The 18,256-nt window shown below is 40.6% G+C and overlaps 1 protein-coding gene across 2 annotated transcripts in view; it reads left to right on the top strand.

Annotated features, from left to right (window-relative positions):
* The window catches only part of ZC2HC1A (zinc finger C2HC-type containing 1A), a 60,215-nt gene that overhangs the window by 19,563 nt on the left and 22,396 nt on the right, over positions 1-18,256 (top strand). For both annotated transcript variants that reach the window (XM_084621973.1, XM_084621972.1), the window contains exons 2-7: positions 7,972-8,048; positions 9,317-9,433; positions 11,257-11,398; positions 13,892-14,040; positions 15,452-15,548; positions 16,511-16,619. In XM_084621973.1, coding sequence (XP_084478099.1) covers positions 7,972-8,048; positions 9,317-9,433; positions 11,257-11,398; positions 13,892-14,040; positions 15,452-15,548; positions 16,511-16,619 — 691 coding nt within the window. The remainder of the gene's footprint in view (positions 1-7,971; positions 8,049-9,316; positions 9,434-11,256; positions 11,399-13,891; positions 14,041-15,451; positions 15,549-16,510; positions 16,620-18,256) is intronic.

The raw sequence follows: 18,256 nt of genomic DNA, 5'->3' as shown, positions 1-18,256 counted from the left end.
ATGAGACTTTTTGTCAGAGAGTAGTACACACATTTGCTGACATCAGAGGAATGATGAGATCTTGGGTTCCATTCCAGGCTCTGGAGGGTAGTATATTCTAGTGAGCACATTCTTTTGCCTGTTCCCTCGCCAAGGTTGATACCTTCTGCTCTGTCTCTTCCAACTTGTCCCTGCCTTGCTCCTGGTCCCTATCCCAGTCTCCACTCCTCAGGCTTCTTATCTCAGTGCCAGACTCCTTGTCCAGCCAGTCCTAGCCTCCTGCTCCAGGCTTTCTTTCCGAGTATGGTCCCTGCCATTCCCAGTCTCTTTGCCCAACCAGTTCCAGTGCCCTCTCGCCTTGACTGCTTGTCCCCAGTCTCTTTGCCCACTGAGTCCCGGTTCCTCACCCCTTGGCTCCTTGTCTGATCTGTCTCTCCCCTCTGACCTAGCCCCCAGCCCCATCTTCCTTTCCCCCCTCCAACAGGCTCCCTGTCACAGTTTTTCTCTTCCATCCATTCCAGTCGCACTGTCACACACTGAGGTGTAGGTCGTGAGATCTAGTGGTCAGAGCAAGAGTCTGTCCTAGTGGTTGGAGTAGAATCAGAGGGTAGAACTGGAGGCGTGGTCAAGAGACAAGTCCGTGGTTGGAACCAGGTGTTAAGAATTAGGAGTTCAGAGGTAGGCATGGACTAGAGCTGTAGTGGAGGAGGCAAGCGGTGGAGCAAGGGCTTGTGGCCCATAGAGGTACTTTACTAGCTATTATATCCTACTAAGCCAGGCAGCCGTATCAAATAATATGTTTCTCTTTCTGAATTAGTCCATTTCATATATGATTCTAATATTTTATCAGTATTAATTCCTATGAAATTAGGATGTGTTGAGGCATATGATATGTTTCTTAATAATTATACAGAAAATAAGTTTTGCTGAAATGCAAGAAGCCTACTGGCATGTATCCAGTAAGATCCGCAAAATAGCTAAAAGTATAATCAGTTAAGAATAAGTCAGCATAAAAGCGGACAACCTTTGGCACAGATAGAAATGATCCCTGAACTTTGGGGAACCAAAAGGAGGAACTATACACAACACTGAACAGATTTATCCGGGGTCTGCAACTGGTTGGTAACTGTAGGGTATACCACAAACCTGGAAGTTGCCAAGAAATCCTAGGTTGGCAGTTTTTGGAGTAAAACAATCCTTATTAAAATGTAGAAAGTAAGTGTCATAATCCACTAACCTATAGGATAAGGGTACCCATACATTTCGGAAATAAGATTTGGTAGGTTGGGCCTGAATTACATAGCATCAGAATCCTATAATATGTAAGGATATCTTAGGAAGCTCTTTCTTTTCTATCTTTTTTATCTACCTATCATTCTATCTTCTATCATGCTATCAGCTCAGCTTGTAGTATAGTATAACTACTCAACATTGCTAACTATTGGGGAAGCCAGAACCATCGTGTAATCAGGCATGCCAGGAGTAAGGCTGGTCCTTCACCTCCTATTACTGGGTCCTCAAGGAAGGGTGTGAGTATGTTAGGTTAAGGTACTTATAATAGGAATATTACCACCAGGAGTTTTGGAATTCTTTTTACTGTTTTGCAGTCATAAGTTTCATAGCATTTATTATTGTTTTGTTAATCTCAATAAAGTTTTATCAATTTGGTATTGTCCCCAGTGTAAGGATTTTTGCCAAGCACCCCGAGAGTCCTCTCCCGATATAGAACTCTCTGAGTTCTCAGACCCTGTAGTCTGAATTGGACAAGAACCTATAAATCTTCCGGTTGGATGCGATAAGTGGTGAGCCATAACAACTAACCCATAAAATTCAGGTCAATAGGCTAGACAGGAAGCAGGCCTGGCACAGCTACAGCTGTGGAATGCATTGAGCAGCCACTGTGCTGCTGTTGTTACAGTGCTTAAATGGTGATCTGTTGGTTCTTCTGACCAATCATGGAGCACAGTAACTAATTGGTCCCAATGAGCTCATTGGGTTTCTAGGCAACTAAGCAGCTGAGTTCCTGACACTTACTAGCAATTTGCCCCAATGTGTTCTTTTCCCTTTAATTGTTGTTCCATGCCTGGGTCGAACCAGGCATTGGAACTGAGGGGAGGGAGCCTGTATCTCTTGTGCTCTCAAAGGGTATGTCTACATCACAGTTTAAGACTAAGTGTGAGCCCAGGCTCAAGCCAAAACCCCCTTGTGTCCACAATACAACTGTACTAACCTAGGGCTCAAACCCAACGTCCCAGGACCCTGCAGGGTCTGAGATCCATGTTAAACTGGGACCCAGGGTTTCCTGTTTCCCCTTAGCCATGGCTTGACTCAGGTCCCAGGAGTTCTCCAGGTGTGTCCACAGTTCCTGGCAGCAAAGTAGCAGAGCTGCAGGCAGCTAGTGCAGCTGGCTGGAAGTGCCATTAGTGTCTGGTTGAGCCCGCTCCCCCTTCCTGCTCCTTCTGCGGCAGCAGCTCCTGCTTCTCCTCGCTGCTGCATGGCACATGCCTAGAACAAGGAGCAAAGTCGCCAGGTGGGAGGCAGCTCCTGGCTGCTGGGATGTTGGGGGTCATCCCTACCCGGGCAGGGTTGAGCCAGGAACTCAGGTGCTCCTTATGGGCACCTGAGTCCCATCAATAGCACCGTCGTCGGTAGGAAACAGGGTGGGCAGTAGAGTTTTCCCACAGTGCACCATGTTCCTAGGGCTAGAGTGTCAACATGGGGGTGGTGCTAGGCACTCTGGGATGCAGTTACTTTGACTTGGGTCTGCGCACTGCAGTATGAATGCCAGAGCCCTAGGTTTGAGCATAGGTCAGAAAATTCTTATCCTAGGCTTCAAATGCAGTGCAGATGCTCAGGTCCAGATTTCTCTGACACCAGTCAGCTGACTTGAGTCCCACTAACCCTAGGCTTACATTGGTGTGTAGACATAGCTGAAGGGACTAGCACCCAGGATGCATTGAGGAAGAAGCCGTCTGATTTGCATGCAGAGGGGACAAGAGCCAGACTGGGGAAGGTATTGCCTGGTCTACCGGGACAAAGTCGGGTGGAGCATGTTCCATCGTCCTCTTGAGGTGGCATGTGTGCAATTCTGTCAGTACACAGGAACTGTGAGGAAATGGAGCATGCTCAATGATGGAAAAAGTGTAGAGACTTTTCAAGACTAAAATGCAAGTCTCTACTGAATATGTGCATATGAACTTTTTTCAAAGGCTTATTACTTGCAAACTTTGGGTGGATTTTTAGTGTCGACAAAAGACATTCCTGATACACAGGCTGCCCAATGCCAAATTGCAAGTCTCTGCTTCAAATCATGGGGGCACTAGAATTTCTGAAAGTCAAGGACACCAGATTTTTTTTCAATTGCAAAGCATTGTAGTTTCCTCTAACCTTGTTGTCAGAAACAGCAGAACTGTTTTGGCTGAAACTTTAAAAAATCAGCCCTTAGGCAAACACCTGGCATGGAAAACTTCAGCCCTAAAGTTTAGTTTGTCAGAGTTACAGCTGAAACAAAGTCTTATACTGGAAAATGTTGGGCATCCTTAATAATAGGTGATGCTACCAACCGTGCCTATAATACTTCTATGTCAAATTGTTTTATGTACTGCTAGTGTTAAATTTAATACCTTACATCACTATTGGTGAAAGGGATTAAAAATATCTTTTATCAAGTTTGTTTATTGTGTGGATTTGATAGCAGCTATTGTCAGCCAGTTTTCCCTATTGTTTGTGTGTGTCTTTCACATAGCAACAGAGAGATGAAAAAAATTTTAAAAATAGGAACGTGATTATAGTACCACAAAAATTGGAAGGAGACTCCAGACATGTATGTATGTGTGTGTGTGTGTGTTTTTAAGTGACTAGATTACAAGTTGATGGTGTGTCTAACCTTTCTCTGGGTGGAGAGTAGAGGTAGTAGCTCATTTGAGATAAGTCTTTTTAAAAAAAGACAGGCACAGAGAAGTGGGCTGTAAGACACTGAGATGAGTGGGAGGACATATGCAACACAGTTAGTTGTAAAGAGGCTGATCTATTTACTTCAGTTAGAACAGTGATCCCCAAACTGTGCAGTGTGCCCCCCTAAGGGAGCATGGAGGAATGTTTGGGGGGATGTGGTGGGGCCTGGGCCAGCCCCCAGGGGGGCCGGGGAGGGAGCATCACCCAGCCCCACTTTCATAGAATCATAGAATATCAGGGTTGGAAGGAACCTCAGGAGGTCATCTAGTCCAACCCCTTGCTCAAAGCAGGACCAATCCCCACTTTTTGCCCCAGATCCCTAAATAGCCCCCTCAGGGATTGAACTCACAACCCTGGGTTTAGCAGGCCAATGCTCAAACCACTGAGCTATCCCTCCCTGGAGCACTTTGCCCCCAGCTCTGCTCTGGACCCGCCCCCAGCCACAGCCCCGGCTCCTGGTCCTGCTCCCAGCCTCGACCCCTGACTGCAGCCCGCCTCAGCTCCACTTCTGGCCCCAGCCCCTGAACACGGCTCCGTTCTCAGCCCCGCTCCTAACCCCAGAGCCGCCTGCAGCTGCGGACCCAGCCTCAGCTCCCACACCGCCCCCCTCCGGGGGGGGAGGAATGGGGACACGACCCTGAACATTTTGGGGCCCACTGAGTTAGAATATCTGGAACTTTCCCTGCTAGTTTAAAAAAACTGCATTTTTGTTTTCTGGGTGATTTTTGGCAGAAGAACTTGCTCTTGGGAAGTATTTTTATTAGTTGGGTGTCTACCAACAGCAGCAGTGAAATTTTAAGAATGCTGGAAGGAAATTCGCTACTACTGATTCTGCAGCTCCAATGAATGATAATTGATGTTCATTATGTAGAACTATGTTATCATTTTGCCATGGGCTTGTAACAATACTTCTAGATTCACTGAGTGTGTCCAACCTAGTCTGTTATTTTTGATGGTGAATTTGAGCACCAATTTACGGTGAATAGTTGGTTTCTGAAAAGTATTTGTTCTGCTATTGGGAAATATGGGGTGTGGGAGAGAATGAGTGGCTCAGGGGTTTTTCAAGGGAAAACACAGGATGACTTCAGATTTACTGATTCTTACTTGCTCCTGCTGACTTATGTAGGAAAAAATGCCGGTTTCATTCCTTTTCCCCGGGGGAAAACCACCCTCACATTTGGACTCTTGTTGGCAACTTCAGAAAGAGATTAAGGAGTACATTGGAATGTGGAGCCAACTACTTTCTCACAATTCCCTTGGTCAGGGTTTAAGCACCTTGGCAGGGGTGGGATAGTTCAGTGGTTTGAGCATTGGCCTGTGAAACCCAGGGTTGTGAGTTCAATCCTTGATGGGGCCATTTAGGGATTTGGGGCAAAAATTGGGGATTGGTCCTGCTTTGAGCAGGGGGTTAGATTAAATGGTCTCCTGAGGTCCCTTACAACCCTGAGATTCTATGATATGAGGATATCTGAACTGTGGCTAAAGAGAAGACTTCAATGTTTTGTGCTGTCAATTAGATTAATTCACTAAATTAAAAAAAGATCAAAGGGAAATGAGGCTTGTATTTTCCATATTATTGACTGTGAGATTCTGGGGAATGGCGAATATTGTATATAAAATGGCTTAGCTGCCTAGCTCAATGTGAAAAATGACAAAGGCTAATCAAACCATCTAGACTGCATATAAGTAAGTTATGCATGTTTAAGGATCAGACCCTTAAGTTTGCAGGATCAGGCCCTTAGAAAATTGACTAAAATAGTTTGACTGATAGATGTGAAGACAATGTTCATCTGATTTGCAACAGTATTTTTTTAATCAAAATCAAGCATCTTAGTTACCATTGTTGCCGTTTAAGTGTTATCTGGTGGGAATACCATGCTACCGTGTGGCATTTGAGTGATTTGGCTGAAATGCAATTATATGTTTTTTAAATGATGGAAAAAAAGTTTATGACTTATGTCATTAAATATATCTCAAGATTGCTGTCAACATTAGTTTTACAATAGGAAATGTGGGTCACATTATGCTGTGATAAAGGACCTGCTCGTGCAAGGTGCTCAGAAATATTGTTTCTTTCCAAAAAGTGGCAAAAATTAATGAGCTAAAAATGTGAAATATAGAATCGTAGACATGTAGCACTGAAAGGGGCCTCAGTAGGTCATCTAGTCCAGCCCCTTGCACTGAGGCAGAGCTAAGTGTTATCTAGACCTTCCTTGACAGGTGTTTGTCTAACCTGTTCTTAAAAACCTCCAATGATGTAAATTCCACAACCTTCCTAAGTAATTTGTTCCAGTGCTTAACAGCACTTACAATTAGGAAGTTTTTCCCTATGTCTAACCTAAATCTCCCTTGCTGCAATTTAAGCCCATTACTTCTTTTCCTATCCTCAGTTATTAAGGAGAACAATTTATCACCCTATTCTTTATGACAACCTTTTAAATATTTGAAGGCTGTTATCTTGCTCCCCCTTCTCCATGTCCCCTTTTAGTCTTCTCGTCTCCAGACTAAACAAATCCAGTTTTTTCAATCTTTCCTCCTAGGTCATGCTTGCTAGACTTTAATCATTTTTGTTGCTTTCCTCTAGACTGTCCCCAATTTGTCCACATCTTTCCCAAAATGGTGCCCAGTATCCACTAAGGCCTTGTCAGTGCTGAGTAGAATAAAAGAATTACTTTGTGTCTTCCTTACAACACTCCTGATAACACATCCCAAAATGACATTTGCTTTTTTTTTTTTTTTTGCAACAGTATTATATTGTTGACTCATATTTAGTTTGTGATTCACTATAACCCCCAGATCTTTTTCTGCAGTACTCCTCCTTAGGCAGTCATTTCCCATTTTGTATTTGTGTAATTGAGTATTCCTTCCTAAATGTAGTACTTTGCATTTGTCCATATTGAATTTCACCCTATTTATTTAAGATCATTTCTCCAGTTTGTGCATATCATTTTGAATTCTAATTTTGTTCTCCAATGCGCTTGCAACCCCTCCCAGCTTGGTATCATCTGCAAACTTTATAAGGGTACTCTTCATGCCATTATCCAAATCATTTATGAAGATATTGAATAGAACCGGACCCAGGACAGATCCCTCTGCGACTGCACTCGATATGCCCTTCTAGCTTGATTTCGAACCATTAATAACTACTTTCAGAGTATGGTTTTCCAACCAGTTGCGCACCCACAGTATAGTAGGTTCATAATCACGAATGGCTCAGAGATGTCTTCAGCCAGTTCTTTAAGTATTCTAGGGTGTATTTCGTCAGGTTCTACCAACCTGAAGATATCTAACTTGTCTAAGTAATTTTTAACTTGTTCTTTTTGTATTTTAGCCTCAGATCCTACCCCATTAACACTTATGTCCACTGTGTTGGTCATCAGATGGATATATTTTATCTACAAAATAGTCTTGATATAATGAGCAACTGTCCCTAAAACATCATGTGCCCCAAACTGGTAGAATAGTATGAATAAATTTTGCCTTTTTCAACTGCCATCTGTATGTAATGTTCTTACCAGAAATCACTTTTAAAATAGTGGTATTGACTTTACACTATTTTATTCTCTTATTCAGAACTTTCTAAATTACTTGAAACATGATTGTTGGATTCTGCTTGTGCTCCCATTGAAGTTTTTGGCCAATTTCCCATTGGCTTTCATAGTTTCCCCTACTGATACAATGGATAAAGTGATACTCTAAATCCAGACACCAAATCTCCTCTTTATTAAAGAACAGTGAAGCGAATTAGTGTTCTGACTTAAAATCTCTTGATATGTTTGTAGCTTTCTTTCTTGAGTTTCAGCTATTGGATTGCCAGAAAGAAAAATAAATTCAAAATATTTGTCTTGTAATTAGTGTTCTCGACATTTCAGATGGAGATGTTTTTGTATAATGAAAATGTTGCTTAGTATTTAAGGTCAGCGAGGTCAGGAAATACTTGGTGGAAGATAAGATTTTTACATAACTAAAGTTGGCAAAAGCTTGGAAAATTCAGTTTGCTTATAATAAATATACATGTTTTATTTTAATTTTTGTTAGAAAATGATATTATACTGCCAGCTGGAGATCTGTTACCATGCAAGATTTGTGGAAGGACATTCTTTCCAGCAGCACTGGTGAGTAAAGTGATCATTGTTTCTATTTGCTTTTGGAATGGGTATATCAATCTGAGAACCCTGTGTTGAAACCTCTGACATGGTCAGTGCCGAAAAGCATCTCAGTTTAAATTTTCAAAAGTTACTAGTGATACTGAGTTCCTGGTTTTTTTTAGGGTGCCCAACTTGAAACACCTTAAAGGAACCTGATTTTCAGAGTTGCAGTGCCCAGTACTGTGTGAAAATCAGGCCTCTTTAAAGGCACTGATAATTAATACTCACTTCTGAAAATGTTATAGCAGTTTTGGATGATGACCCAGCACATGGTCATTTTAAGAACACTTTCACAGCTAATTTGACAAAAGGCAAAGAAGGTATCAAATGTGAGATTTCTAAAGATAGCTACAGCACTGGACCCAAGGTTTAAGAATCTGAAGTGCTGTCCAAAATCTGAGAAGGACGAGGTGTGGAGCATGCTTTCAGAAGCCTTAAAAGGGCAACACTCTGCTGCAGAAACTACAGAACCCAAACCAACAAAAATGAAAACCAAACTTCTGTTAATAGTATCTGACTCAGATGACGAAAATGAGCATGCATTGGTCCGCTCTGCTTTGAATCATTATTGAGCAGAATGGTGGTTGAAGCATGAAGGGACATATGAATCTTTAGCACGCAAATGTCTTGCGACGCTGGCTACAACAGTAACATCCGAAAGCCTGTTTTCACTTTCGGGTGCCATTGTAAACAAGAAGTGGGCAGCATTATCTCCTGCAAACTTGTTTCTCTGAGCAATTGGCTGTAGTAGGACTGAGTGGACTTGTAGGCTCTAAAGTTTTACATTGTTTTATTTTTGAATGCAGGTTTTTTTGTTTTTTTGTTTTTTACATTCTGCATTTGTAAGTTCTACTTTTATGATAAAGAGATTGCACTACAGTACTTGTATTAGGTGAATTGAAAAATACTATTTCTTTTGTTTTTTACAGTGCAAATATTTGTAATACAAAATAAGTGAGCACTTTACACTTCGTATTCTGTGTTGTAATTGAAATAAATATGTTGGAAATGTAGAAAGCATCAAAAATATTTAAATGGTATTGTATTATTGTTTAACAGCGCAATTAATTTTTTTAATCACACGATTTATCACGATGTATTTTTTTTAATCACTTGACAGCCCTAGTTATTTTTTGTTTGGTGATTGAAATAACTGATAAGGAAGAATTTCATGTTGTTCTGTATCCAAATATAAATATTGCATGCAATAGATTTCTTTCCTCTTCTTCTTACAGAAAAAGCATACACCCATTTGCCAAAAAACTGCTAGTAAGAGAAGGAAGACATTTGATTCCAGCAGACAGAGAGCAGAAGGAACTGATATTTCCACAGTAAAACCTCTAAAGCCACGGGTAGGTAGATAACCTCTGAATATTATCATTTTTGACAAAATACCATACATGGGCGTGTATTATGTGGTTAATTCATTACTTATGTGCGAGGAATGCCCCTGCTGGTAATGGGTATCTGGTAAACATAGCTAAAACATGCAGTTAGATCAAGAGACCAGTAATAATTTTAAGGTCCACTATCTTTCAAAAAATTTAAATTAGATATAAAGTAGTAACCTGTGGCATTTAATTAGACATTGGCTTCTAAAATCATATTGGAATTGAAATGTAGGAAGAAAAAGGTTGTAATCAGAATGACATAATTCTGAAATCTAATGGACCAGTACAAATGTTTTCAAGATTAGTATACTATTCAAAGTGCAGCAGCCTGTCCCAGTTTCCCTCTGGATGGCTATGATTGGACCCAGCAACTGGGTCCCACATGTCTCTAAGCTAACTGGGTCTGGGCAGATTCTGGTCACTGTTTTAGGTCTGGGTCTGTAAGACACACTCTGAAGTTCAGACCCCTTGTCTGAACCCTACCTTAAGATTCGGGGACTCTGTAATGCAGCTGCCCCAGACTCTGGAACCAGTGCCTCAGAGCTCCACCTAAGTGTGGGCATAAACCTTTCAGGGATAAGATTACAGGAATGCAAGGAACACTGGCTTAGCCAGGTCACTTTTCTCTTAAAAAGCACTAGAAAATTACAAATCTTTGCAAAATAAAAAGTCCTGAGGTGCATCCCTGCTCTGATCCCCCCCTTCTACAAGTCCTGTCAATGTTTGAGGTTAGGCCACATCCCTCCTGACTTCTTAGTGGATGTCCCCTCTTAAATACAGTCTCTCTACTTTTGCCATGTTCTCTGCTGAGCAGCTGCAAATCTACTAGCCATGCTGATGCTCCTGTGCAGAAAATCCATTGTTTCATGGAGTTGGACCAGCAGTTGAGATACAATCAAAGTTGCTGGCCCTAGATTGCTCTGTGATGGCTTCTCCGTGGCAGTCCTTGAACAAGATGACAAGCACCTTTCCTGGGCAGGGTACATCATAATAGACTTGCCTTGGGGAAAGTTATACATGTGTTTAGCACATAACACATAATAGAACAGGGGTGGCCAAACTTACTGGCCCTCTGAGCCGCATACAACAATCTTCAGAAGTTCGAAAGCTGGAGCACACCTGCCTGGAGCTAGGGCTTGGGGTTTCACAATGTGCAGCCTGCAGGCCTGAAGCCGTGAAACCCTCCTCCCCTCTGGACAGAAGCTCCTGCCCTACCACACTCGTGCAAGGCAGAGATCCTGAGTTCCCGCCCTATCCCAGCTGGTAGGTGGAGAATGGGGGAGCGGAGAGGGCTTGCAAGCCACACTTTAATGGTAAAAGAGCCACATGTGGCTCGCGAGCCACAGTTTGGCCACCCTTGTAATAGAAGTTACAGTATAAAATGGAGTTCGTAGGTTGCTGCAGACATATACCACTATGTCACACTAAGCATTGGTTCTGGACTAGGGATCAGAGAGGAAAAAAAGAGTATCAGAGATCAAGTTTTCAGGAAATAGCAATCATGTTGCTGATAAAATTATTTGCTCTTTATATTTCTGAAACAAAATCTTTTGCCATCCTAGTGCTGAGACTGAATATCCAAGTCTCTCTCTTTTTTGTCTAAGGTGTCAGCCATACTCTTCTTTGCAAACCCTGAGAGCTATTTGTCTTCCTTAGCTTTAGGGTCAGTTGGGATTTTAAATATAATGGTATTAAATATTGCATAATAAAATCAGAAATGTATTTATTATAAAATGAAAGAACCCAAAACCCATAATGTTGTTTTTTTTCTGTTGGCTTCTTAGCCAGAACCCCCCAAAAAACAGTCCAACTGGAGACGAAAGCATGAGGAGTTTATAGCAACTATACGAGCAGCCAAAGGACTAGATCAAACTCTCAAAGAGGGTGGAAAACTTCCTCCCCCTCCTCCACCTTCATATGATCCAGGTATGTGAAATGGTGAAGTGCTGAAGGTGTTTGTAAATAATTTTGATATGTTGTATGTGTTGAATTGATAAGGAATGTATTGGAATAAAATGTTAATGAATGCGTCCAGAGAACGGTCATCTGATAACAGCTAAGCAGCTGATGAGTTGTGGTTACTTATTCTGACTGACTAAGAATTGTTTACGTCCTATTATTTTTGTTATCCCATTTTCTCTGACTTTTCTTTTCACTTTTAACACATGTATGTCATGTCAAAGTGTTATTGAACAATCCGGCAGTTGGCTAAGGAGCTGAAGGAAATAGATAACTTTTATGAGATTAGTCAGGTTTTTGTTTCCTTTCTTTGGAAAAGAAAATCTTCCTTTAAGAAGCAGGCCCCCCTACAAAATATAAGAATCATGCTGAGGATCATAATAGATCTCATGCTGTTATACCTTTTTTTTTTTCTATGATAGCTGCCTATAGTCAAGTGAAGACTTCACATAAAATTTATCTGATAATATATGTGTATATCCCAAGATTTGAACTGATATGTTATACTCTTCTGGACTACTGTACCAAATTTAAAGTCAAGAAAATTTTAATTATCATTATGGATAATGTACATCTTGTTTGAAATTGAGGTCATGCAGAATATCACTGGTATAGTCCTGTACTAGTGTTTTGTTGTGGTCCTTCCAGCAAGCCAGTGAACAATAGCCTGATGGGGCTGAAAAAGCATCTTTATTGGAGCTATTTATTTGTATCTGCAACAAATCTGGGGTGTGCTTTGCTGCATATGTTTATGTCTACTTGTTTTGATTAAGTCACATGTCGAAAACCCACATTCAACCACTGCAATGCTACAGGACAATGAGAACTGTATTTCTCCTAGCCAGGTGGCTTGTTCGTTAAAAACTTCAAAAAACAAACCAACCAATTACAGTTTGGAAGGGATACAAACCCTGATGCTTAAGGACTTAAGCTAACCTCTAAGGTTCTGATTTAAAGCCCATTGAAGTAAATGGAAAGACTTCTGTTGGGTTTCAGATCATGCTCCCTCTGAGGAGATTGGGAAAAATTCTTCCCCGTGAGCAGTTTCTTCTATAATTACTCATTCAGAATTTCTGGCACCATCTGTAATGGCCGATATTGGAGACAGGACACTGGGCTAAATGAAGAACTAGTTTAATCCAGTATAGTGAATCTTATGGTACACTGCTTGGGCACTGCCATCATTTATTGTTGATTTGATGCTATTTGTGTAATTTTAAAGGTAACCACCAATGCAGGACACTCTCCTTTCCTTCCTCACTCAGCACTTATGTGAAGAAGCCTACCAGCCTGTTAAGTTGTATGTTGCTATACTGGACTAATCTCTTTTTATCACCATTCCTCTGTGTAAGGTCAAAACATTGAAGCTATGTGAACATTGATTACTGTAGCCTGTTGAGTCTGGCATCCATATCTTAAAGGGTAGTTTCAGACATGCTGAATGTTTTGCAGCTTTACCTCTAAAGACCCAAGTATATTTGCTCCTTGAAATTTACCATCTCTAAGGAAACATATTTGAACATAGAAGCCAGGATTGTCTTTCATTGTTATAAATTTTAGCGTAGCTCTTCCTAGCTTTTGCAAAGCTAACAAAAGTTGTTTTTGTAAAGTAAGAGAGACTGTCACAATGGTGATTAAGTTCATCCTGAATTACAACGCCCCCACAAATTAGCCTGTTTAAGAATGCCTCTAACGTGAGCTACATTTTCCCCTTGATTCAGTTTCCCCTTATCCGTATGTGACCTCATTCTTTCGTATTGCCTTCAATATGCAAGGTGGATTATTCACTTGCTTGAAAACTATCAGTGAAAACTTGAAATTGCAGTTGTTATCTTTTGGGACTTAAGTAGTAAAGTTTTTGAAAATGTACTTCAAACCCCAACCATAACTAAGGGCCTTCAAATGCAAAGGGACGTAGTGGCTGCAAGGCAGCTGTAGAAATGATATATCTTGAATTTTAATTAGGCTTTTGACACAATCCTGTAGGACGGTGTTTCCCAAACTTGGGACGCTGCTTGTTCAGGGAAAGACCCTGGCGGGCCAGGCCGGTTTGTTTACCTGCTGTGTCTGCAGGTTTGGCCGATCGCGGCTCCCACTGGCCGCGGTTTGCCACCGCAGGCCAGTGGGGGCTGCGGGAAGCGGCACGGGCCGAGGGACGTACCAGCCACCATTTCCCTCAGCGCCCATTGGCCTGCAGCTGCGAACCGTGGCCAGTGGGAGCTGCAATAGGCCAAACCTGCTGATGCAGCAGGTAAACAAACCGGCCCAGCCCGCCAGGGGCTTTCCCTGAACAAGCGGTGTCCCAAGTTTGGGAAACACTGCTGTAGACATTCTGGTAAGCAAACTAGAGAAATATAATCTAGAAGAAATTACTATAAGGTGTGTGCACAACTGCCTGAAAAAACAGTCATTGTTCATGTCCCCTTTTTCAAATTAAGGTGCTTTTTGTTTTGTTTTAAGATTACATTCAATGCCCATATTGCCAGAGAAGATTTAATGAAAATGCAGCTGACAGGCACATCAATTTCTGCAAGGAACAGGCAGCACGTGTTAGTAATAAAGGAAAATTGTCTGCTGATGCAAAAGGGAAGCTGCCTGCTCGAACACAGGTGAATTATAATACTTTCTTTGACTGGTGATTTATTTTATGACTTTGTGATTGTTAAGCCAAGTCAGTTAATCATTTTAGGTGTATCACAAAATGCTTTATAGAGTTAAATAATACAGGTCCAGAATAACATAGCTGTGGGAGTGAGAAATCCAGAGGCATAGACAAGGGAAAAGTTTGGGTTTTTGGATGAGAGTTAATCAGGTGTGGAGATGCAGGAAGACTTTCCCAGATGATAGGAGTCAGAGAAAAGAAAGCTGTATCATAAATATAGGTGGAGATTATGGGAAATGGCAGAGAAATAGCTCTCCAGACTTCTGCATAAACAAATTACTGAAGGTTCGTGGAAGCATTAGGATGATGAGTACAGAGAGGCAAGGTTTGTAAACTAGGTTGAAACAAGTTCATAGAACATCATAAAAACAAGAAATGCAATTTTAACTGGATTCTGAAACAACTGGGGAGCAAATGAAGGTACTAGACTATGACAGTTATGGTTCTGCTTCATGGGACATATGAGAAGTTGGATAGCAGTATTTTGTATATCCATTGTCTGAATAGCTACTTGAGCAGACTACTGAGATGGAAGTTGCACTTAGTTATTGGGAGGAGATGGAAGACCTACAATAAGATTACATTCAGTGCCCACAGACGCACAGTTAGAAAAGTAACTTACATATACATGGTTGTCTAGATGATGATAGGCAGATTTCTGGACATGAGAGATATAGGAGGAGAAGGAAAATGCTAATGGTCAAGAATGATGTTAGGTTTACAGTACAGGAAGCAAATGGGAGATCGGAGTGTATGTATTATGTCTTGTTCTTTCTATAGTACCTTCACCATAGGGGCTAGGTGCTTTAAGTTCAGAGGGTGAAATACAAAACAAACACAAACTAAAACAGTTAATAAAAAGCTAAATAAAATTAGTTAATCTTGCATTATGTCCTGAAGGTGACTAGGCTCCAAGTCTGTGCAGAAACTGGTCCACCATCCAGCTGTGTGAATGGAGTTTGGAACAAAGAAAAGAGGCTACTTTCCTGAGCACTCTCCTAAGAGAGGAAAATTTTAGTTGTGGCATGATAATATTAGGGGTTATTAAAAGAGATGAGCAGTGGGAGATACTGGGGGGTGGGGAGAGATACAATGGGATACAAGTTAAAAGTTTCTACCAGTTAGAATTGTTTTTTATCTTTTTTACAGTATTTTACATTAAATGGATAGGAAATGTCTTTCAATCCAGTAGAAACAATTTCTTCATCCACTGTTCCAGAAGCAGTGCTGACTGATGATAATTTCAGGAGCTGGGGTGGGAAGACAGGCTAACAATCTTTCATGTTACATTTAATTACTTGATTAAACAGCTAAATAATTAATTATGTTGTAGTTGAGTTTTATGTCCATTGTTACAGTACAAGCCAGCTACAGTTAAAAAGGCACCTTCTGCAGGATCAACACCATCCTCATCACGCTTACCACAGCCAACTAATGTTAGCAAAACTGTTGTAGGTATGAACTGGTATTTTGAATTATGCAACTACTTTCTAAATAACTAATTTCAAACTATGAAATCAAGATTGTATAATTTTAGTAGCTGTAGAGTTCTATGAGTGGTGCACACAGAAAAAGACAGGACATAAAAGCTTCTTATGGGGAACTCATAGAACTCAAACAGTAGCACATGAATTAAATGGCGAATGGTGAATTAAATGGCGACTGGCTTTTACTTGCATACTTCTTCCAGTTGCTTTTACTAGTTTTTTGTAATCTCAGGCCTTTGGCTACATTTGTGATGAGCACATATTATGATGATCATTTGTAAAGTTATTTACGCAACAAAAAATCAGTTAAAGATTTAGTAAATGTCCTAAAATAGGGATTTCAGTCTCAGTTCATCAAGACGCTTTAGCACATGTGTATCTTTAATCATAGTTCTAGTGAGGTCACTGGGACTGCTTTCATGCTAAATTACACATGTGGTTAAGTACTTTGTTTAACTGGGACCTCTGCGAACTGATCAGATTTGAAGTCAGATTTTTCTTTTAGTTGGTAAATTCTCTAATAAATTTGTACACTGCATATACTACTAAAGAATTAAAAAATATGTATAGTAAAGCAAAGTCTATAAACATTGGGCCCTATTCTAGTCGCAAATAGGCACCTATTATTTATATCTGTGAAATTCATTATTACAGTTATGCAGGCCCTATGCATTATAGAATTTTCTTTAAAATGCAGAACACACCAACCAATGCCCCATATTTTAGAATACAATAGACCTTATTGTCTCAGTGTGCTTCTGTGAATTTTCTAGGTAATGATTAGTACTTTTGCTAATGCCATTATATATTCAGAAATTATTTTTAAGTAGTAGTGTAATGATTCCAAAGTGGGCAGTACATGATATCGTACAAGAATACTATTTTTGCATCTAGGAGCAAAATCTAATATTAGCTTCTTTATATCGTAAGGTACACCTACGAGTAAAGTGTTATCTACAGGTGGGCCTTCTGGAAGCAAAATTCAGACCTTATCTCCAGCTCATAAAAATTCAGTGAGCATGACAAGCCCACAAACAGGGTAAGTCCACATTAATTTTGTAGTTAATGTTTGATTTGTCCCTGATGATAATTTTGAAAATGTTAGTTGTTCACTGTGCTATCGATATAATTTAAACTAATTACTATTCTTTCTATTAATGGTAGAGATGAAATGGGCCAATTTCATCCCTGATTTAACTCTGTTGACTTTTCTGTGTATGAACCAAAGATGAATTTGGCGTGGTATGTTTACATAGCACGCTATGTTTACAGTTTAGGAAGTGGTAAGTTTAAGGGCCATCAAGCTTGACAAATGCCTCCTTGACTATGTAAACAAAAGGATATGATGTTGAGAAGGCTTAGCCCCCTATGGATCAGCTCAGTTCCCAGCCATTTCCATAGCTCCATCCTCCTGACCTACCTCAATCCAGCTTCTCCTCCCCCATTCTGCGGCAGCCTTTCCTAGTTCTTCCCTCCTCCAGCAGCTAGCTTCATGGGCTCACTGTTCCCCAGAGTGCTCCTGTCACAGCCTCATGCAGTTCAAGAAACAGGGTAGGTGTTTTTTTGTGTATGCCTTAAAGGGAAGGATAAGCATGTACTGTGAGGAACATGATGGGGGAAGCATGAAGGGATGTGTGCAAGAAAGAGATGGGAGGTAAAGACAAAGAGATAAGTAGGCATACAGGAAAGGGTAAGAAAATAAATGAGAATTAGAAAGTTAAAAACAGAAATATTGAAGAGAAGAGGAGAAAGAAATAAGGAAATAGAAGGAGAAAAAGAAAAGGAAGAAATGATGCCGACCTGTAAAGTTAGAAATTGTTGCTTTTATATTATTATTATTTGTATTATCATAGTGCTTAAGAGCCCCAGTCATGGACCAGGACCACATCGTGCTTTGCACTGTAGAAACACAGAACAAAAAGATGGATTCCATCCCAAAGAGCTTACAGTCTAAGAGATAAGACGAGACAGTTGGAGACAGACAGACAGAGGAATACCAAGAAGTACTGAGACCATATTAGTCAGCATGATAGGCAGTGGTATCCGCACACTAATGGTCTAACTGTTGCCAAGCTTTTTTTGTAGGCATCATGGAAAAGGAGGGTTTTGAAGGAGGATGGGTAACATGGGAGAAAGCACGAAGTTGCTTCTTTGAAAATTTAACGAGTGGGAAGTGAAGGCTGGTATCATAGACATTTTGATAGTAAATGAGAGATGACATACTCAGAGTAGTTGTCAATGGTTTGCTGTCAAAATGGGAGGGCATATCTAATGGAGTCCTGCAGGATCAGTCCTTGGTCTGGTACTAGTCAATATTTTAATTAATGACTTGGATAATGGAGTGGAGGGTATGCTTATAAAATACTCAGATAACACTAAGTTAGGAAGGATTACAAGCACTTTGGAGGACAGATTAGAATTCAAAAAGACCCTGACAAATTTGAAAATTGGTCTGAATTCAAGATAAAATTCAGTAAAAGACAAGTGTAAAATACTTCACTTAGGAATTAAAAATCAAATGCATAACTACAACATCTGGGAATAACTGGCTAAGTGGTAGTACTGCTGAAAAGGATCTGCGGGTTACAGTGGATCACATATTGAATATAAATCAACAATGTGATTCATCTGCAAAAAAGGCTATCATTCTGGGGTGTATTAACAGGAGTGTCATAT

Source organism: Lepidochelys olivacea, assembly GCF_965140295.1.
Source record: "Lepidochelys olivacea isolate rLepOli2 genome assembly, chromosome: 2".
Lineage (NCBI taxonomy): Eukaryota > Metazoa > Chordata > Testudines > Cheloniidae > Lepidochelys > Lepidochelys olivacea.
Note: the sequence above shows the minus strand (reverse complement) of the source record. Positions and strands in the feature narration are given on the sequence as shown.